Source organism: Argiope bruennichi, chromosome 4 (assembly GCF_947563725.1).
Source record: "Argiope bruennichi chromosome 4, qqArgBrue1.1, whole genome shotgun sequence".
Lineage (NCBI taxonomy): Eukaryota > Metazoa > Arthropoda > Arachnida > Araneae > Araneidae > Argiope > Argiope bruennichi.
Genome location: NC_079154.1, coordinates 34,380,806 through 34,399,962, shown reverse-complemented (window position 1 = coordinate 34,399,962; position 19,157 = coordinate 34,380,806). Strand labels below are relative to the sequence as shown.

Genomic DNA, 19,157 nt, shown 5'->3' with positions numbered 1-19,157 from the left:
TTTAAAAATATTTTTAAAAAAAAATTACTTGTGGTCACATTATCAATTTTTGGTTATAATCAAATTTACACTTATTTTTTTCTTTAAAATTTTCCTTAACATCTTAACTTAGGAAATATTCAACAATAAAAAAATAATTTTTTAAAAATTAAAATTCTTAAATTTTAAAAACATTTATAATTTTATAAAAGTCTATATCTCAGTCAATTTTTAAAATTTATAATTTAAATTTTCTTCTTTAACACAAATTATTTAAATACTATTTTGAAAAAAACTTTTAGATGATGAGAATTTTGAATTTTCAATATGACAAGTAATTCCGTGCAAAGGTCAAAAATTTATATTTTAATAAATACAGAAATATATAAAAAAATCAAAAGTTTCTGACTTTTGAATATTGAAATGTATCAGCCAATCCACGACCTTCGTAATACAAGGCCTCACAACTCCCAACGCTTTCAGCCTGCGACGTGTCATGAGGTTGGATGAATTCTGTAGAAAACGGTAGTCGCTATCGTAGTGAAGAACGGGAAATATGTTATTGGCTTTGTTTGAAAATTTTCTGATCTTTTTGCATATTAATTTTAATTTATCGTAATGAAGATGTCTAGTGTGTGCTGTGTTCCCAATTGTAAAAGTAATTACACAAAAAATAGCTCCAATGTTTCTGTATTTTCGTTTCCAAGCGATGAAAACACTAGAAGAGCATGGATCTCTACAATAAAGAGGGACAATTTCATACCAACTAAATATAGTAAGGTAAGTTTGATTTTTTTTTGTACAATTTTTATTTAATTAATTCTTTTGGAAATGCAAAACATTTAAAATTATGTATAACTTCCATTTATCTTCTGTCATTTTTGTTTGCTCTACATTTAGTTGCTTATGCTTCCAATTACTTTGGTATTGTTTGCTTGGGCTAAATAAAAAAACTTCTTTGTTTTATTGTTACTTCTCATAGTCTTTTGTTTATTTGTTCCTAATATTTAAAATGTTTTGTTTCTGTATTTTTTTAATTATACCTCATACATATTTTTAAAAATCTGATTTAGGCCTAATATTTGTTGCTAACATTTAGGTCTGCTCTAAACATTTAAAAGTACCACTAGAGTGTAAAGGGCAATTTTTTTAGAAAATTTTAATAATTATCACCAAAATCTTACAAAGTACTTAAGTGATATATTGTTATTATGCTCTTATAAAAAAAAGTTTAAAATCATCTAATGAATAATAAAACTTAATTTTTAATTATATACATCAGGACTATAGATTGTAGCAGATTAAACTTATATTTTATTCTAAAATATTTGTAAAAAAGTTAGATATAGTTGTAAAAACAATATGAATGATATTTGTAAGTAGTAAGATATAGTTGTAATAAAATATAAATTGCATGCTCATATAGGTTTAGAAAATGTAGTTTTTATTTGTTTATCTATAAATCATCAATTATATATAAAACAATTAATATTTATAATTATTTTTAAATATCATTAGTTATACACAATTTTTAATTATAAATGAATGCAACTTTTACAAAATATCTGAAACTTTTTTTTAAAAAAAGTAATGAAAAGTTACTGTTTTTAAATCAATTTTTTCATACCATGTAAAGTTAATTGATTAATTCATGTAGAATATTGTATTACTTTAATGATAGTATAAATAATTACTATAGATATTCCAACATAATATTGAACTAGGTATTTATTTTGGATGAATGAATGTTTCTGTTGATTTTAAATTTTATTATTTTCTGTTTTTGATTTTAAGTTTTAATAAATCACTAATTTATTTTATCTAAAGAATTCCACTTTTTTTTTTTCTTTTTTTTTAGGCTTGTACCTGATGCTGTACCTTCAATTTTCCCTAATTTACCCTCATACTTTCCCTCAGAATCAAAAGCAAGAAGAGAAACTCCAATGGATAGGGCAACACATAAAAAAATGGGAAAACTTAAAAAGTTTTAAATAGCAGTCTCCAGGACATAGCAAAAAGAGAGGAGATAGAAAAAATCAACACTTTTTCTGATTTAATTTTAAAATTTAAAAACTTTAAATCAAATACATGGAGTATAATTTAAAAAAGCAAACAAAATAATTTTTATTTGTCTAGGCACTTCTCAAGCTGCTAAGGTAAGTCATTATTAATTTCTTCCAAATTAGAAGTAATTTGTAAGTTTGTATTTTAACTTTATTTAATATTATAATTATTTTCATTTGTCTGTGTGAAATTTATAATAAAGTTGGAAAACAAAATGTATTTTGTTATTGTCTCTCTAAATAATAAAATGTAATGTAATAAAAATGTAAATAAAATGTTTTGATTCAAATAGTGTGTGATTTTTTTATTTGTGTTTTCTTTTACTGTTTCTACAGATTGAATTGAAATTAATTATAAATGCATTGAAATGTAAAATCAAATATAATAAAAGCTAGTTTATTAAATTGTATGAATTACTAATATATTTAATGAAAACAATTCTTAATGTGAAAAAACAAGTTCTGAAAGTAATTATTTTTTATCAACAGAATTAGTTAGTACATAATTTAAATTTTATATTAAATACATTAATATTTTATTTGAAAGTTCATAAGTAATTTGAGAAGTAAACATTTTATGTTAACTTGTAAAATACATGTATTACCTGTCACTACAATAAAAAAAATCATCAAAAGCTTTAAAAAGTATTAGATTAATTTAATTTTAAGCTTTAAAAAATATTTCCAGGGAAAAAACAAAATAAAAATCTCCATTAAAACAAGAAAAACTAACAATAATACCCCAATGTATATATGTAATAAATTTACATTGTGTTTAAATGTTATTAAATGAAGTTTGAATGTTATTAAATGGTCAATAAGCTATAGAGGACCTCAAGATTTTCTACCATGCCGTTTCTTTTATTCACACAGGGAAAAAATAAATAATTTTGAATTTTATGCAAGGTAAATGTCTTAATATTAATAATAAATTATTTTTAAGTGAATTTAAAATATACCTAAACATCAAGGAAGAAAACGGGAAGCTCATCCTACCCGTGTGACGTCACAAATAAGTTGCGAGGCCTTGTTTTACGAAGGCCATGGCCAATCACACTAATAAAAGCCTATCACCTATATCAGCTTATCACACTAATACTTTAAAATAAAAAAAATTAGTTGATTTCACTCTTTAATTCGATATTTTATGACTGAATGCTCTTATATACCTGTCTAATAGTATACTTTTCAAGATCTAATTTTAAATTATGATCTGATTATCTAACAGCTACAAACTTATTTTAATTGTTATTCATGTCAACTATTTAAATAATTTCCTTTAATTCAGGAATTTCTTAGTTGGTATTTACCTGATAGCAATAGATTATACAAATTTTCTAAGCAATCTGGAATATTTTCTTCATCAACAACTTGTAGGATGTAATCAACTTCGCTATCCTTTAATCCAAAACCAGACATAGAGGATCCAACAAGACTCACAGAGCAAGCTTTAAAAAAGTAATAATTTTAAAATGTAAATTTAAATGCAACATCTGAAACAAAGATATAAATTATAAAAAAAGGAGAAAATATTAATATTATTTGCTGCTAGTTTTCATATTATATAACTTTTAACAAGATTTATATGAAAAATAAAATATTTTAATTACTTATGATATATAATTGGAGCCATTCCTTTCAATAATATTACTAAACCCTCAAATAAAAATACTTCAAAGTAACAACATACGTTTTCATGACAAAATAATGCTGATACCATTAATTTAGGTATACTAATGCACTTCTAGTATTAATGCTTCAGAGCTATCTTAAAAACTTTTACTAAACAGAAAGGTGTATTTAAATTATGCAAGCAAACCATTGATCTAAAACTCCTAAATAAATAGACACAATTAGAAATGAAACATTCCCTTAAAAAAATGGAATTTGGAGAAAATTATTCATCCCCTAGGGATGAATAATTTTCTCCAAATCCTTCAAGATTTTCTTTATAATGCAGCTGATATTCATCAATTTCAATTTTTGATATATCAATTCTGATACAGTTCCAATTCTTGTTCCCCAAAGAAATCCAATAAATTACTTACAACCTTTATGAAATTGCCATTATCTTTATTTTACACATATATTCTCCAATTTTTCATTTAATTTTCAGTATTTTAATGATTTCACATAATTTAAAAACTCATTTCGAACATTTAGAAAGCAAATAAAAAAAACTAATTATACAGTGTGATTATAATTAAAGTGACCCTATTCAGACCCTTCTAAAGCCCATTCTATCAACAGGATTTTGATGGAACTTGGTATATATGTTATAAAGACCATGGGGAAAAGAATTTTTGTAATAAAAAAAATAGCTCACATTCTGACTACCAGTTGACACTTTTTTAAAAATTCCTTATACTAATCAGTCAAACTTATAAGCCATTCAGAGCCCAAAGATCATTCTGTCTGCTTTTGTCATTGTTAATCATGCCCTTACAGAAAAAGCTTCACTGGTAAAACTGTTTTACCAAAATGGCAGCAATAGCTAAGCTGCACTAAGTAAATATCATTGTTTACAGGAATCGCAAAAAGTGTCCATGTCGAAGAATGGTTTAAAGATGATTTTGAAATTTGAAAAGACTGGAGACTTGAATATGCTGCCAGGAAGAGAGTGGAAAACAGTTGTAAATGAAACTGTCGAAGAAGCCACTACTGCTATGGTTGAAAAGACTTCAGTTCCAGCTATTCTTCAGAAAGTGCTTGATCAATGCCATGCAAGTTGTTGATTCTGTGGTCGACCGTATCTCCGGTCGATCTCTGCGATCCAATTTTAAATGATATCCATATAAGATCCATGTAGAACAAATGCTGCAACTTCAAGACCTACAAACCTGCTATGAATTTGCTAGCTGATTTTTGACAAGAATAGAAGTGGATAGAGTGTGGCCTTGGCAAATTCTATGGTCAGATGAGGCATGTGCTTATGGTCTTATGAGGTGCTTTACCTCCTTATGCCCTATTCTGAATCTACTCTGTCGACCTCCTGATGTCCTAATGTACACTGCTCTGTCGCGAGTGCATATAACAGTTAACTTCTTAAACACCATGTCATTCCTATTTCACAGAAATAGCACTGTTTGCAGACCACTGTTTTCATGCAAGATGGGACAACACCCCACACTGGACGCCAAGTCAAAGAATTGCTTTGTGCTAACTTTGACGAGAATCATTTAATGTCCAGAACTTTTCTGGGTGCCTGGCCTCTTCGTTCATGCAACTTAAATCCCTGCGATTTCTAGTTGATGAGATTCCTAAAAGAACGTTTTTATGGAGGAGGAGTTGAAAGCCAACACTACATGCCATGTTGCTGAAATCCCTCAAGAGTTTATTTGTGCTAATATTGAACACACTATAATTTGCTTTAAATATGCAATTGTCAATAGAGCATGCACATTTTGAAACTGAATAAATTTTAATGATTCTAACAGACTTTTTTTTTTTTTTTTTTGTACTTTAGGTTCTACAATTCCCCCCTGGTGGTCAAAATTTCATTTTTTTTATTATTGCAGAAATTGTTTTTCAGGGTCCATATAACATATTATATATATATATATATTATATATATATCAAATTTCATCAAAATCCAAAAGACAAAACAGGTTCTAGAGAGGTCTGAATAGGGTTACTTTAATTATAAACACTCTATATATTAAAATCTTAACTAAAAACTGCTGTTTAACCATGACTTTGCATATATTAACTAACTTGTGAAAGAACAAATACATCCCGTTTTTACATTTCTTGTTAGTTGATAATACTGTACCAAAAGAAGCCAATATGTCATACATTTCTCTTATTTTATAACAACCCCCTGATTTGATGTTTAACTTAAAATTTTATAAATTAAGGGCACGCTTCATTAATACATCATACATCTTCTTTTGTACTCACAACCATCAATATAGAAATTTTTTTTTAATATTCTGATAATTTTTTTATGTAGAAAAAAATGGACATCCTAGTTATTTTTAAATAGATTTGACCTTGGTAACAGTTAATAAATACAATGAAATTTCTTTAGAATATAAAACGGCTCAGTACACAACGTTATCTACTGGTATTTATAATTTTAAAGGCTGACTCTTAACAACAGAAATAAATTGTTTGTGAACTTAAATATTAAATGAAATGTTACGAGATCAAAATATTTTTGCATTAAAATTTTAAAGTATGGATTAAACATTAATAGCATTACATATTTAATAAATTTTGAAATTGATCAATGTTTTAAATGCCTACTTTTTAAGTAAAAAAGATTTATTAATTTTATACACATAAAAAAATTGACATACTTACTTGGTAAATGGGTCTCAATAAATTGATTCAATTTCAAGCACATGGAACTTCTGATATCCATATCTTCTTTTTTCAAACCAAATTTTGCAGCTATATCTATCAATAGATCATTTAGGGCCTCTACTTGACAAGGTAATGGTTCAGGTAGAAAAGGTAATATCATATCCAGATCATTTTGCTATTGAGTATAAAGATATTTCTTCAGATACATCATTATTCAGTAAAACAAGAATTTAAAAAAAAAAAAAAAAAAAATCGAAAATACGACATGAAAGTAATAATTTAAGGCACAATTCCTGCAAAGATTTACAAATAAGCTTGTTGCTAGTGTTCTAAGGGACAGACCATAGGACCCACAGCCATCAAATTTGGTTTAAAAGAAGGTTTGGTTCAAAGGTTTTGGAAGGAAAGAATGTAAAAATCAAAAATGTTTTTCTTTAAAATATAATTAAAAATTAAATGAGATTTTTGTCTTTTTCAAGATAATTCCCAAAAACATAACAACACAAAAGTTGTACTATTTATACCATGTTAAAAATTGAAAAATAATCTTAATAGCAGTAATTTCACAGTCACAGAAATTTTTCTTGAATGCTGCCAATTTTTTTTATTTATTTATTGCCTAATTTAAAGTAACAAATCATTTTGAGTTGAAATTCAAATTACTCTCATTGTTCTGTCACATATTTAATTTTGTGACTTTCTTCCATTGATGAAACAAAGGAAGAAGGATTTTACATAATGTCTATGTAGTTTACAGGAAGGAAAGAAAAACATGTAATTGCAGTATCATGCAAATTAGATTATAGATTATCATGGCATAATGCAGTCATGTTTTAATTATATTATTAGGTCATGGGATTTGATTCTATTAAAGTCATTCATATACATAATGAACAAAATAAGTACACTGATATTAAGACATGCTTTTGAAATACATCATAATTTAATGTTTAAATATATTTTCTTGGGAGAATAATGAACATTAAGTTATATGCAAAAAATACAACTGAAATTAACACAAAAAATATTCCTAGCAATTTGGTCATCAAAGGCAGCTAGCATATTATATATATATATATATATATATATATATATATATATATATATATATATATATATATATATATATATATATATTATTGACCATCAGTCGGTTGATTAAGGGTCACTTTCATTCAGTCATGATAAAATTGACTTTGATCATTAAATAATTCTACTAATCATAAGATTCAGATAAAACAAATTTGACAAACTGTATGCATAAAAATATTTGTGTGCCTTTCATACAAATCTGCAGTTTTTGGCCAATTATGATGAAAATTTAGGGCACATACTCTTCAAAGCAAAAGGAAGATCATTGTCAATTTTTTAAGTCCAAAATTTAACTTAAATAGAAGTTAATTAAAATCACACAGTAAAATCCTCTGCTATATATGCCAAAAATAATATCTCATAAAATGATTTTCATGCTATTTAATTTTTTTTAAATTAACTTTTGGATTACATCAATTTCACTTCCATGCCTTTTTCTTCCACCATTTTAATAAGTTTTTATTTGATAAGCAATTGCTATCAATTTAAATTATGATGAAATTCAAATGCATTTCATGATTCTATCATATCATGTACCTTTGCTAGCATTTAAAAATTAAGATAAAAAATTGCTCCCTTTGGACATCCAATATTGAAATGGAATGTACTTTTATTCTGAAATATACATACTTTTTAATTTGCACAAGCAATTTCAATATATATAATTTCATTTCTAATGCTAAAAATATAATACTCAACTATTTAATCTATTAACATCCAACTTTATTTAAAGTGCAGATATCATTCCTTTAAATTATTTTTCAAATTCTTTAATTTTTTTAATTGTTACTCTGATAAAAGTAATTGGGAAGTAACATTAAATTGTTAAAAATTCTTATTAGTTTAGTTTAGTTATATTAACGTCCCATTTTAAAGCAACACAAAAATCTTATATAATTGTATAGAAAAATAGCAAAATAGATTAAATGTATATTAAAAAGATATTTAAAATAAGCAAACTATCTAAAAATACAAATTGCATTCAAGTTTCAAGTATTACCTTGGGAAAAAAAATTCCCAAATGATTTTACTTTGATTCAAAATCTGACAAACAGGTTGCATATGCCAGCTGAAAATTGTTTATAAGTTTGAAAAAAAAAATGTATTAATTTCTTAACAAATGCAAAAAAAAAAAAAAAAGACGAGAGGAAGGGAATTGGTTCAGTTTAAGCAGAAATGAAACACAAATGGTCTATTTATAGAATGCTGGTCATTAACGAGCAAACAACATGAGATGTAAATATTACGAATTCATGTCCCTAATTCACTATTTCTGTGTTTAAGTCATATTTTTCTGTAAAATTTTGCATTTAAGCTTATAATCTAAGTTATCCTTCTAGAATCCTGCATTTAAATATTTATTTCTTAATTAAAATAATTATTAAAGAAATATGGCAAAATAGAGTGTGTGTTATTTTGCAAGAATTTTATTCACCAAATTCATCGAAACTGTTCCTCAAAATGAAAGGGGGGGGGGGAGCTATGTAGATTTTTATTTTGGCCTTTTCTTAAAAACAAAGTAATCATCAAACAATACCAGCTGGAACAATTAAACAAAATATATTCATTACTGCTTACAGCAGTCTTATTTAAAATTAATAATCAACTTCTTACATACAGATGTTCTGAATTATTAAAGTTTTACTTTTAAAAACTTCTAAAAATAATAGGCTCTGTTATATAAATTAAAAAAAAATGTTGAAACCTAAAAACTACAATAATTACCCATTTAAGTGACATGTGAGCTTTTGAAGATAGGTGCTTTTTAATATTCTCTTCCTTTTCTGCACTGTGATTACAGATATGGCAGAGAAATTTTAAAGACATCTATATAGAAAAGAGAATTATTTTAGTTGGCTAAAATAAAAAATAATTTGATAGCAGCTTCAACATATACATTTATAATAGAAAAATGCAGTAGTAATGTTCAACTCTGCAAAGTAAATGAATTTTGATTCTTTTCAATAACTGAATCTTAAAAATATAAACAATAACAAAACTAATTTTAATATGCTTTATCAAATGTTTAAACATAAGTCTTCACAAATGAATAATAAATGCTGTGACACAGATTGAAAGAACAAAATCAAAACTATTAAAATAAATTTGTTATCACTGCAAAATAGCAGCAAATTTTATTACTTAAATTGTCGCTTAAATACCTGTCAATTCGAGTTTCTAAAATTCATTTCTGTCCAAATATGATAAGTGTTACAATTCTTATTGCAGACTTTTGCAAATCTTTGGATGGTCAGTGTGATTTTGATAGGCCTGGTATGAAATCTTTAAGATTTGCCGAAATAGATAATTTACGATGTAGTAATTACATAGAAAGATTAATTCGACTTACTTAACTCAAAAATTTTATTTTCATTAATAAAAATCAATAGTTTGGTCAGAATTTTTTCAACAATTGAATTTTTTTAAAAACAATTTTATGCAGCCCCAGTTCTTAATAACTTTTCAGAATTTCAATTTTCAGATAGTTAATAAAGTTAGAAGTGCCATGGTATCAATTTGAATAAAAGCATCACTAATATATCAGTTGATGAGATAAAAAAAGATATTCCATCAATAAAATTTTGAAAGTTTCCAAAAAAAATCTATGATATTTATTTTTATAAAAATTTCTTTAAATCTCTTTAAAGTTACTTTTCCTCTTTACCAAAAGAAAAGCACAAGATGGTCAGACTGCAGAGAAAATGACACACACACATTTAGCAATTGAAAAAACAATTTTCTAAAACTGGACTTCTTATATATGTGTGTGTGTGTATATATATAAAAAAGTTATTTACATACATCTTGAACCATCAGGGAATATTCTTTTCCTACTGACGCTAGGGCGTTTTTCTTTAATTTGATATCTGGGAATTTATCAGAAGGTTCCACAGGTTTCTTTTCAATTGCTTTAATATCTGTAAGAGAAATGTGCATAAAATGATTTAATTACTATCCAATTAATTTTTTATCTAAAACTTAGCCAAAGCATTGTGTAGTTTTAATATCATTAAATAACAGAGCAATTTAATTTAAGAATATATTATTACAAAACAAGAAATACACATAAATACAGATCAAATAAAAAGAAATTAATCTTGTTCTCGGAAAGTAAACAATATTAAAATAACATGATTGCTTATCCTGCCGATTATCATGCATTTTTAATCTATAATAAAATGTTAATGTGCCAGTTCAAATGCATTTACAATAAAAAAAATCATTTAAATATAACTACTATGCTCTTCAAATTAATTGGAACAAACATTTTTCTTGTATGAGTTGATATGCGATTACCACTAATGTCCCAAACCACCTTAAATTGATTATATCTGCCTAGAAGTAGTGTGGTGGATCAACCTTGACAATAATTTACTTGTTTCACTGGTTTTAATGTACTAGTAGTTTAGTTGTGAGCATTTCAGCGTGACAGCTGGTGGTTATAATTTTGTATTCAGTGCTTACTTACAGTGCTTAATGTTAACTTTTGTAGTTCAAAGATGGATATTATACCGAGGAAGATTTCTCAAATAATTGCTCTTAATGAACACTTCAATGACTGTGAGAGATGTAGCTACTGCAGTTGATGTGGGAAAATCAAATATTTCAAGAACCTGGATCATCATCAATAAAAAGAAAAGAAAAAAGTGATTGCAAACAGAAACTAATCCAAGAACTGATGAAATTCTAATATGAAATAGCAAAATAAATCCAAGAAAAACAAGCACAAATCTTCAAAGAGATTTATAGGATTATAGTGCTAAAATGATCACCTCAAAAGTATGGAAAAAGTTTCTGGAAGTTGGTCATAAAGCAACAAGACTGAGGAAAAAATAATTTCTAACTCAGAGAATGGTGAAACAACATTTGGCATGGGCCAAAAAATACCAATCATGGACTGTTGACTGGAAGAAGTGACTTTTATTAATGAAACACTTTTTGTGCAGGGTTATAAATCTAGTTAGACAAAGTGAAGGTATAACTCTGCGACAAGATCATATCCAACAGACTGTAAAACAACCTCTTAAACAAATGGGGGGTTTTTTCAGGGGGGGGGGGGCAAACAAATGGCACTAGAAACTTAGTACCTCTTAGAGGCATGATGAATTCTACCAAATAAATAGAAACATTACACAGTAGGATTGTTCCATTCTTAGAAACACTTGACAGAACATTTCAACTGACTTGGCCCCTTGTAACACTTTGAAATTGGTCCAGACTTTTATGCAAGAAAATTGCTCGATTGGCCAATAACTCAACAGATGATATTTCATAAAATTCCTGTAATATGCCCATCAAATCATTCAGTGACCAGAATGGTTATGGATATAGGGGTACGAGATGGTGTTCTGTTCTATAATTCACCAGACCTAAATCCCATTTAGAACTTGTGGCATATTCTCAAGAATCATTTAGCTAAGGTGATTTGCATGACAATAGAACAAGTAATAAAAAGTGCTATACAAGTGTGGTTCCACGATGATGAAGTCAAGAAGATGTGCACTACACTAGTGGAATCAATGCCAAGATGTGTTGAAGAGGTCATTTCTGCTAGGGGGGGGGGCATACTTCGTACTAATACAGAGACCTATCAGTCTACTTAAGGTATATAATAATTAAAAGCTAAGGTTTTAGAAAGAAAAAAAAAAAGGGGGAAAAAAACATTTTTTTTTTTTAACATTTGTTCCAATTAATTCAAACAGTATTGTATTATAATTTAGTCAATCAAATTAAATGAAAAAACTTGCTGATTAACCTGTACTCATTTAGTGAAAAATATTAAAATATCCAGCATTTCCATATGTTTTAACCAAATTTTTGTTATATAGATCAAAATTAAGTGATATGAGGCCATCTAGCCTTTATCTAAATGGTTACTAGCCATTTAGTGTTTATATTATTAGTTTATCTACAAAAATAGAGTTGTTTTTTTTAATTGAATATTTATGTAACATCACAACTTTTCTTGTGGGGTTTGTAATTATAACAAAATTTTAAAATTCACAAATCTATAAAACAAAAGATTTTTTTTTTTTTTTTTTTTTTTGTATTTGGAAGCATAGTTTTTAATTTAAATTTAACACTTTCAACACGAGGGACAAGATAACTCGTCCTCCAGGAATATTCACTACGTGCAAGGGATGAGATAACCCGTCCTCTACCCATGGTTTTCCTATATTATTACAGCGTCTTATATATAATATATAAGAAAGAGTGGCACAGACTCTTAGTGCAGAGGGCGGGACAAAGGTACCCTTCATTGCTGCAACGAAAGTGTTAAAAAAGTTGTCATGAAACTTTAATAAAATTTGCACTGCAATTATTCAGTACTTTGGATTTCTCAGAACTTTTTACTTTTATTTATATGGAAGGCTATTTTTATGTTGGCTGAGGAAAGATGACTGATATGCTAACTTAGTTGAGTTCCCTTCCTCCTTTTTAAAAGAACCAAACTGAAAATTTCTCATACACTATTTAAATTATTGATTTGCTAAGATACTGTAGCATTAAAATAAGCTAATAAAATTATCACTTACCATTTGATTCAACAGGACTTTTATCAGAACCGTCTTCATTAGTCTCTTGCTTTTTTACTGTTTCTGATTTCTTTATAAACAAGCCATCCATTCTTTCTTTCGTCTCTTTCTTCTTCAGTTCCTTCATTTGGCGCCTGGTAAGCTTTTTCTTTTTTGGGTCATTTTTCATATCATTTCCATCTTTTGGTTTGGAATCAACAGATGTTTTATCACTATTAAATGACTGACCCACTATGAGTTCTTGGGATCTTTCCGATATTTGTGGCAAGGGATTTTCAGGCATGCTTAAAAAATGGGGAGAACTTTCAATTTCTTTCGCAACAGTATTCAGGAAATTTAAAATGTTCGGTTGCTCACCATTTTTTATTTCAAGATTATAATCATCTTCTAAATCAGGATGAGGTAACTTTGTATCATTACTGTTAAGCACCATGTCTGAAGAACTAAAAGATGTATCAGATGTTATATGCCTTGCAGCAAAATCTTTTAAGACATTTAAATCAATCAAATCACTAGCACTGGCATTATCTACTGAGTTATCTACAGATGTCCTTTCTGCGAAAGACGGATTTTGTGGAAATAAGGACAATTTTTCAATATCTGATACAAAACACCTGCCATCTATAGAAAAAGGATTATGGTTTGAATTGGATTTTTTATCAATTTTTCCCTGTAGTTCAATGCCAGGATTATAATTTGAATCAGAATTTTTATCAGTAGCCTCATGTGATTCATCACTATGATCTTTTATCTTTAACATATGTTTTATACCCAATTCAATTTCTTTGCACTGTTCAGCAACAGCCATTTTCTATCTAAAAAAAAAAAAAAAAAAAAATCAGACAAAAGTTACTGTAATAACTAAGTAGAGTGAAACATTTTCACGTCAGACTTCTATTAAAAGTAAAAATACTTATCAATAATATTGAAAAACTATATTATATATATATATATAAAACACTTATGTGTATACAAAAATCAAGTTGAATTTCTAATTCATCATTTGGCAACACATGCTCAGATTGTTTATATACTTGTAGTAAGCCTAAGGCAAAACTATTTTCTTAAAGTTGGTTAATACAGAAAAATGAGGTTAAATAGAGTATATTTGATTATAAATCAAAATCGTTGGAAATAGAAATTAATGTAACTTAAAGTGTTAAATCAATCATAAGAAGATCCAATCAGAATGAACAAAATGAAAACGTAAAGAAGGGGCTTTTATATATATATATATATATATATATATATATATATATACATAGCACAATTTCCAAAATACAAGAGCATCATTTTTTTGTTACCAATTAATTCAGAATTTTCTATCAAGTATAATTTAAATTAATATGGCATCTTTCTGTGATAAGATGTAATTCATCAAAGTTGACTTAATAATTAAATTAATCCCATTAATACTCACCATCATGAGTGATTATTTTGTCATACCATTTTGATGAAGTATAACTTATCAAAACAAGGAAAAGTAGATTCTTGATTTTTAATAGTAGAATAGTTTTGTTTCTACGAATTATATATTTTTGCTTTCTAACATTTACTTTATATATATATATATATCCTAACAGAAAATTTTAAAAGTTTATCATTTAGTTTTTAGCAATTGACAATAAATTAAGTTAATAGTTTATGCAATTCAAACAATTTAAATTTATTTTTAGTAATGCATTTATAAAGTCTTATAACTAACAGAAATACATGATTAAATGGCAAGCAAATGAAGCTATCACTTAATGATAATGATTATCAATGGATCACTTAATGATCCCAAAAGAATCACAATGCAATTCTTGGAGGTTGATGAGTGGAGTAAAGCAGGAAGTGTTAACCTCCTAATATTGATTATAAGCATCTCTGTTCAAATTGACCGTGGATTTAAAAAATAACTTCAGATATTAACTTAAAAATAATTTCCCTTAAAGTTCTCATCTTTCACATGCAAAAAAAAAAAAAAAAAAACCATCCTATAGATAATGAGCTATTTCTCATAAGGAATAAAAATAATTGAAAAAGTGTGAGGGAGTTTTGCATATATAACTTTCTCATTAAACTTTCTCTGAAAAATTAAGAAAGAAAAACTGAAATATAAATAATTCATTTTCATAAAACTGCAATTATATGAGCTGAAATTTTCTAAAACCGCCAGAATTTGGTCAAGTTCTAACATTCAGTAAAAAGTGCAGCAATTGCGAATTCCATATACTATGTACAAAAACCTTATAAACCATAAAAAAAAATCAATTGGTTTCAATAAAACATATTTCATTTCATAAATTTATGATAAAAAAAGAATCAAGTTTTAAATCATTACAATCAAGCTTTACTTAAATTGATATTACATTTATCATTTTTATAAAAGGGTCCAAATTAGTTAAAAATTGAAATTAGATTCCAAAAGAACACTTTATCAATACTACAAGGTTTTTGATAAATTCTTAAGCTTTAATTAATTGCAAAACAAGGATGATTTGAAGAAGTGCATAGCCAAGGTTATTAAAATATTGTGTTGGTCATTCACCTCGAGATCCAAGCATACAGATAATGATCCTTCTCTGCACTCCATTGTGAGTAGCCACACATGACTTATAAATGAAATTTTTTATTTTACTCAACTGATTGTAATAATTTTACAAGTATGTCAGATACAACTTAAATGATTTTATATTGATTGAATTTTGTATTGCTTCCATTAATTTAAAATTAAAAGTCAAATTCTATTGTAGGCTAATAAGTAAGTAAAATTTTAAAAAGTGACTTGCTTATCAAATAATGCTCTGCAGAATAAGTAACAAGGAGACATTATGACATGATATGCTGGATTGATTTGCATCAGTTGATTGCTTGTTTGAACAGAATCTTTATATCTATATGGAAAATTTTGACGAGATAAGTGTTATTGACAGCGACTTTCAATGGGTTTGACCGTCTGTGGAGCCTTAATCAACAAGACTTTAACTTTGGATAAAATTTTGGGATGAAAGCTGGATAGCAATGACAACAATAAGTTGGTGGAAGAACATTACTAGAATTACCAAAGAGCTTACGAAATGCATTCTGTGTCACAACAAAAAACTGAGGAGATTTAGTTGAGAGAAGAAGAAATAATAGAGGCAATAGAGCAAAGTTTCCAGTGAATTAAAAGAGATGCAGAAAGCATACGAAATTATTACATGTTGAGAAATAGTGGCTTATTAAGGAAGCAGATATGAGCACTAGAAATTCATTTAATATAGCTAAACATTTTCACTTTTTCTGTTCTTAAACGTTTTCGGATTCATTGGGATTGTCTAGCCCTGCTAGATGATTCCGAGATATGCAAGGAAAAAAAAACATTTTACCCAAATTTTGAAGCATAGTGAAAAGCAAACGTCTTTAAACAATTTTCTTGTAAAAAAAAAAGAAAAAGGCAATATAAATAATAAATTACATTATTATAAATTTGTTAGGATCCCCCCCCCCAAAGGTCCCCACCATCTTATTTTACATGGCGGAAAAAATAATTTCACTTAAGACCCATTGTCTTAATGAGAAAAATGAATTTGGGCAAAAAAATAAACAAATAATTTTGCTTAAGATATGTTTCTCATTAAGAATAAGAAGAAAAATGAATTGTGCTTATTAAAAGACATTCCACCATATTTTGAAATTCCAATCTTCAAATGACATTTATTATTTGACACATTTAATACAATTCATAACATTTAAAATAAAGAAATTTTTTACCTGATTTTAAATTTCTGATTTTAAAAACTTTTGCAGATTTTGAACAATCAGGGCATTTTAAAATCTTTAAAACTAATCAATTTAAGATCAAGTATCAAAATTCATCTGTTCTGATGAGCCTGAAAAATATAAAAATATCAAAAGAAATACAACACAAATATGGAATCAAACTCCATTATTAATCTTAAAATAATGGAGAACAAAAACTCAAAATGCAAAACTCAATAAAACTGAAATTGGGAAAAAATAAACAGCTTTTTCTCATTTCATTTACAAACGTTTATGTCATTTAGCATAAATGAGGTTTATAAATAACAAATAAAAAGTTTAAGTAACAAGTACAAAACCAATGGAACATTTTTTATTAAAATACTCAATACCAAGCTTTTTTAATTTTTTTATGCTGTATTTTGAGATGAGTATTGTAAATATATATCTAATAATCAAGCTACTAATACTTAAGAAAAAAAGTAATTAAATCTTAAATTATATTAACTTAATTAATATTAAATATAATAAAACTATGCTAACAAAAGAAAATCATGTACCTTCATATCTATGTTCAATATCTACTACATCATACCATCCTACATAAAATTTTGCATATCTACTTGAGCTACTACATTTGCTATCCATTAAGTTTCAAACCTGCTTCAATAGGATTTAGCCCTTTCTTTAAATCATTTTAATATAATTAAAATGCAAAATTCTGTCTACAATGCAAAAAAAAAGTTTTCAATTACTAACAAGTATTACTTAATTTCAATTTACATATTATGAATAACTACAAATATAAATTAACAATCGATAAATTAGTTGTAACAAAAATAACAATGATCATTTTTCAACTAATGAAATTTAAATCAGAATCAATGTAAACAAAATGGCTATCAGATAGTAAGACAATACTGTATGAGGAAATTAATCAATATCCATTGACTGGAATTCACAATTCTCACATTAATAATCAATCTATCAAATGCAAACTGGTGGAACAAAGAACTAAAACTATTTACAAATTGATTAAATATAATATAATCAATTCTCTTGTAAGCATGTATATTTATAATATAATAATTATACTAATCATAATTATTTAAAAAAAACATTCTACACTTGCAGTTTGCGTTAACTCCTAAAATAAGAAGTGAAATTATATAGGAAACAGATAATAAATAATCAGCTTTCGCATCATCTAGGTTTATATATAGTATATATTCACAAGTACACAACAATTTACATTTTTGATAATATCCAATTATAGGTATTGTTAATATTATGCTATTATTAAATGCTTAATTCACTATACTATTACTACAATTACCTTCATATAATAACATTAAATAGAACTGTTTAACTAAATAATATCATTCTTGCCACCAAGTTATTAAAAATTCGATTAACAATTACAATAAGCTTATAAAACTTTATCTAATAAATTTTACATATATGCTAATTGTAAATTTAAGGTTATTAATATGGTTGTTACAATGTTTACAAGTATCCAGCTACATTTGAAACTAGACCAACATGTTAGATGTCTCACGAATTGCTTATTTCTGTCACATGATTAAATAAAAGCTTAGTAAATATGAATCGACTGCAAAAAATGCATAATTTTCCAATAACGTTCAAAGCGTAAAATTTAGAAAGGGGAAAACGAAACAAAAAAAAAAAAAAAACTGGAGTATGTTTTTCAAACATATTCGAAATATCTCTTCGAAACCGAACTACAATTCTTGAACTTCACTTATCAATACTTAAGAAAAAAAATTTTAATAACACACACACACATTTCTCATTTTTAATAAACAAATATACCATCTGAACTAAACAACAGGTGAAAGCAATTGACATAACAAAAGCAGCACATCCTTTTTATATGATTATTTGCATTTACAGATTTCTATAAGAAAAATACGCAATTTTGTATTAAAAAAATGCACCACTTATGATGCTTGTTGCGGACGAAAAAAATTTAATTATGATTAGATTCAATCCTGATTAACCATAAACACTACACTTTACTTGTGATAAATTACCACTTATCACAGTATAACTTTTAACAAATTTCGGAGATACTCTTTAGATTTCTGTAATCGAATTTATTTTTAAAAATCATTACCTTACCCTGTTTTAAAAGAAACATTTCGCAAAAGAAGCAAGTTCAAATGCTTAGTCCATTAACTGATATGTCAAAAACAAGTTAAATTTAACAATAAATATATTCAAATCAACATAAATAAAATCATTAAAGCAGGAGTGTTACTCTTCAAATTTTAAAATTCAATTCAAGAGAGAGAATTTAATAAAAACGAAATTTCATAATATTCAAATTCCTCAGATACCGATTTAGTTTAGCTTCGTATTTACTACAATGTTGCCATCTTTTGAAAAATAAATTACTGTTCAGGTTTCTTCAATTGTTTTGACGTTTACA

The 19,157-nt window shown here is 26.7% G+C and overlaps 1 protein-coding gene across 1 annotated transcript in view; it reads right to left on the bottom strand.

The window, feature by feature from the left end:
• LOC129965716 (terminal uridylyltransferase 4-like) overlaps positions 1–19,094 on the bottom strand; it is a 49,613-nt gene extending 30,519 nt beyond the window's left edge. The window contains exons 1-7 of the mRNA XM_056079835.1: positions 18,848–19,094; positions 16,718–16,836; positions 12,980–13,794; positions 10,245–10,360; positions 9,168–9,269; positions 6,348–6,525; positions 3,353–3,490 (exon numbers count right to left, since the gene is read on the bottom strand). Coding sequence (XP_055935810.1) covers positions 3,353–3,490; positions 6,348–6,525; positions 9,168–9,269; positions 10,245–10,360; positions 12,980–13,787 — 1,342 coding nt within the window. The 5' untranslated portion in view covers positions 13,788–13,794; positions 16,718–16,836; positions 18,848–19,094. The remainder of the gene's footprint in view (positions 1–3,352; positions 3,491–6,347; positions 6,526–9,167; positions 9,270–10,244; positions 10,361–12,979; positions 13,795–16,717; positions 16,837–18,847) is intronic.
• Between the last annotated feature and the right edge of the window lie 63 nt (positions 19,095–19,157).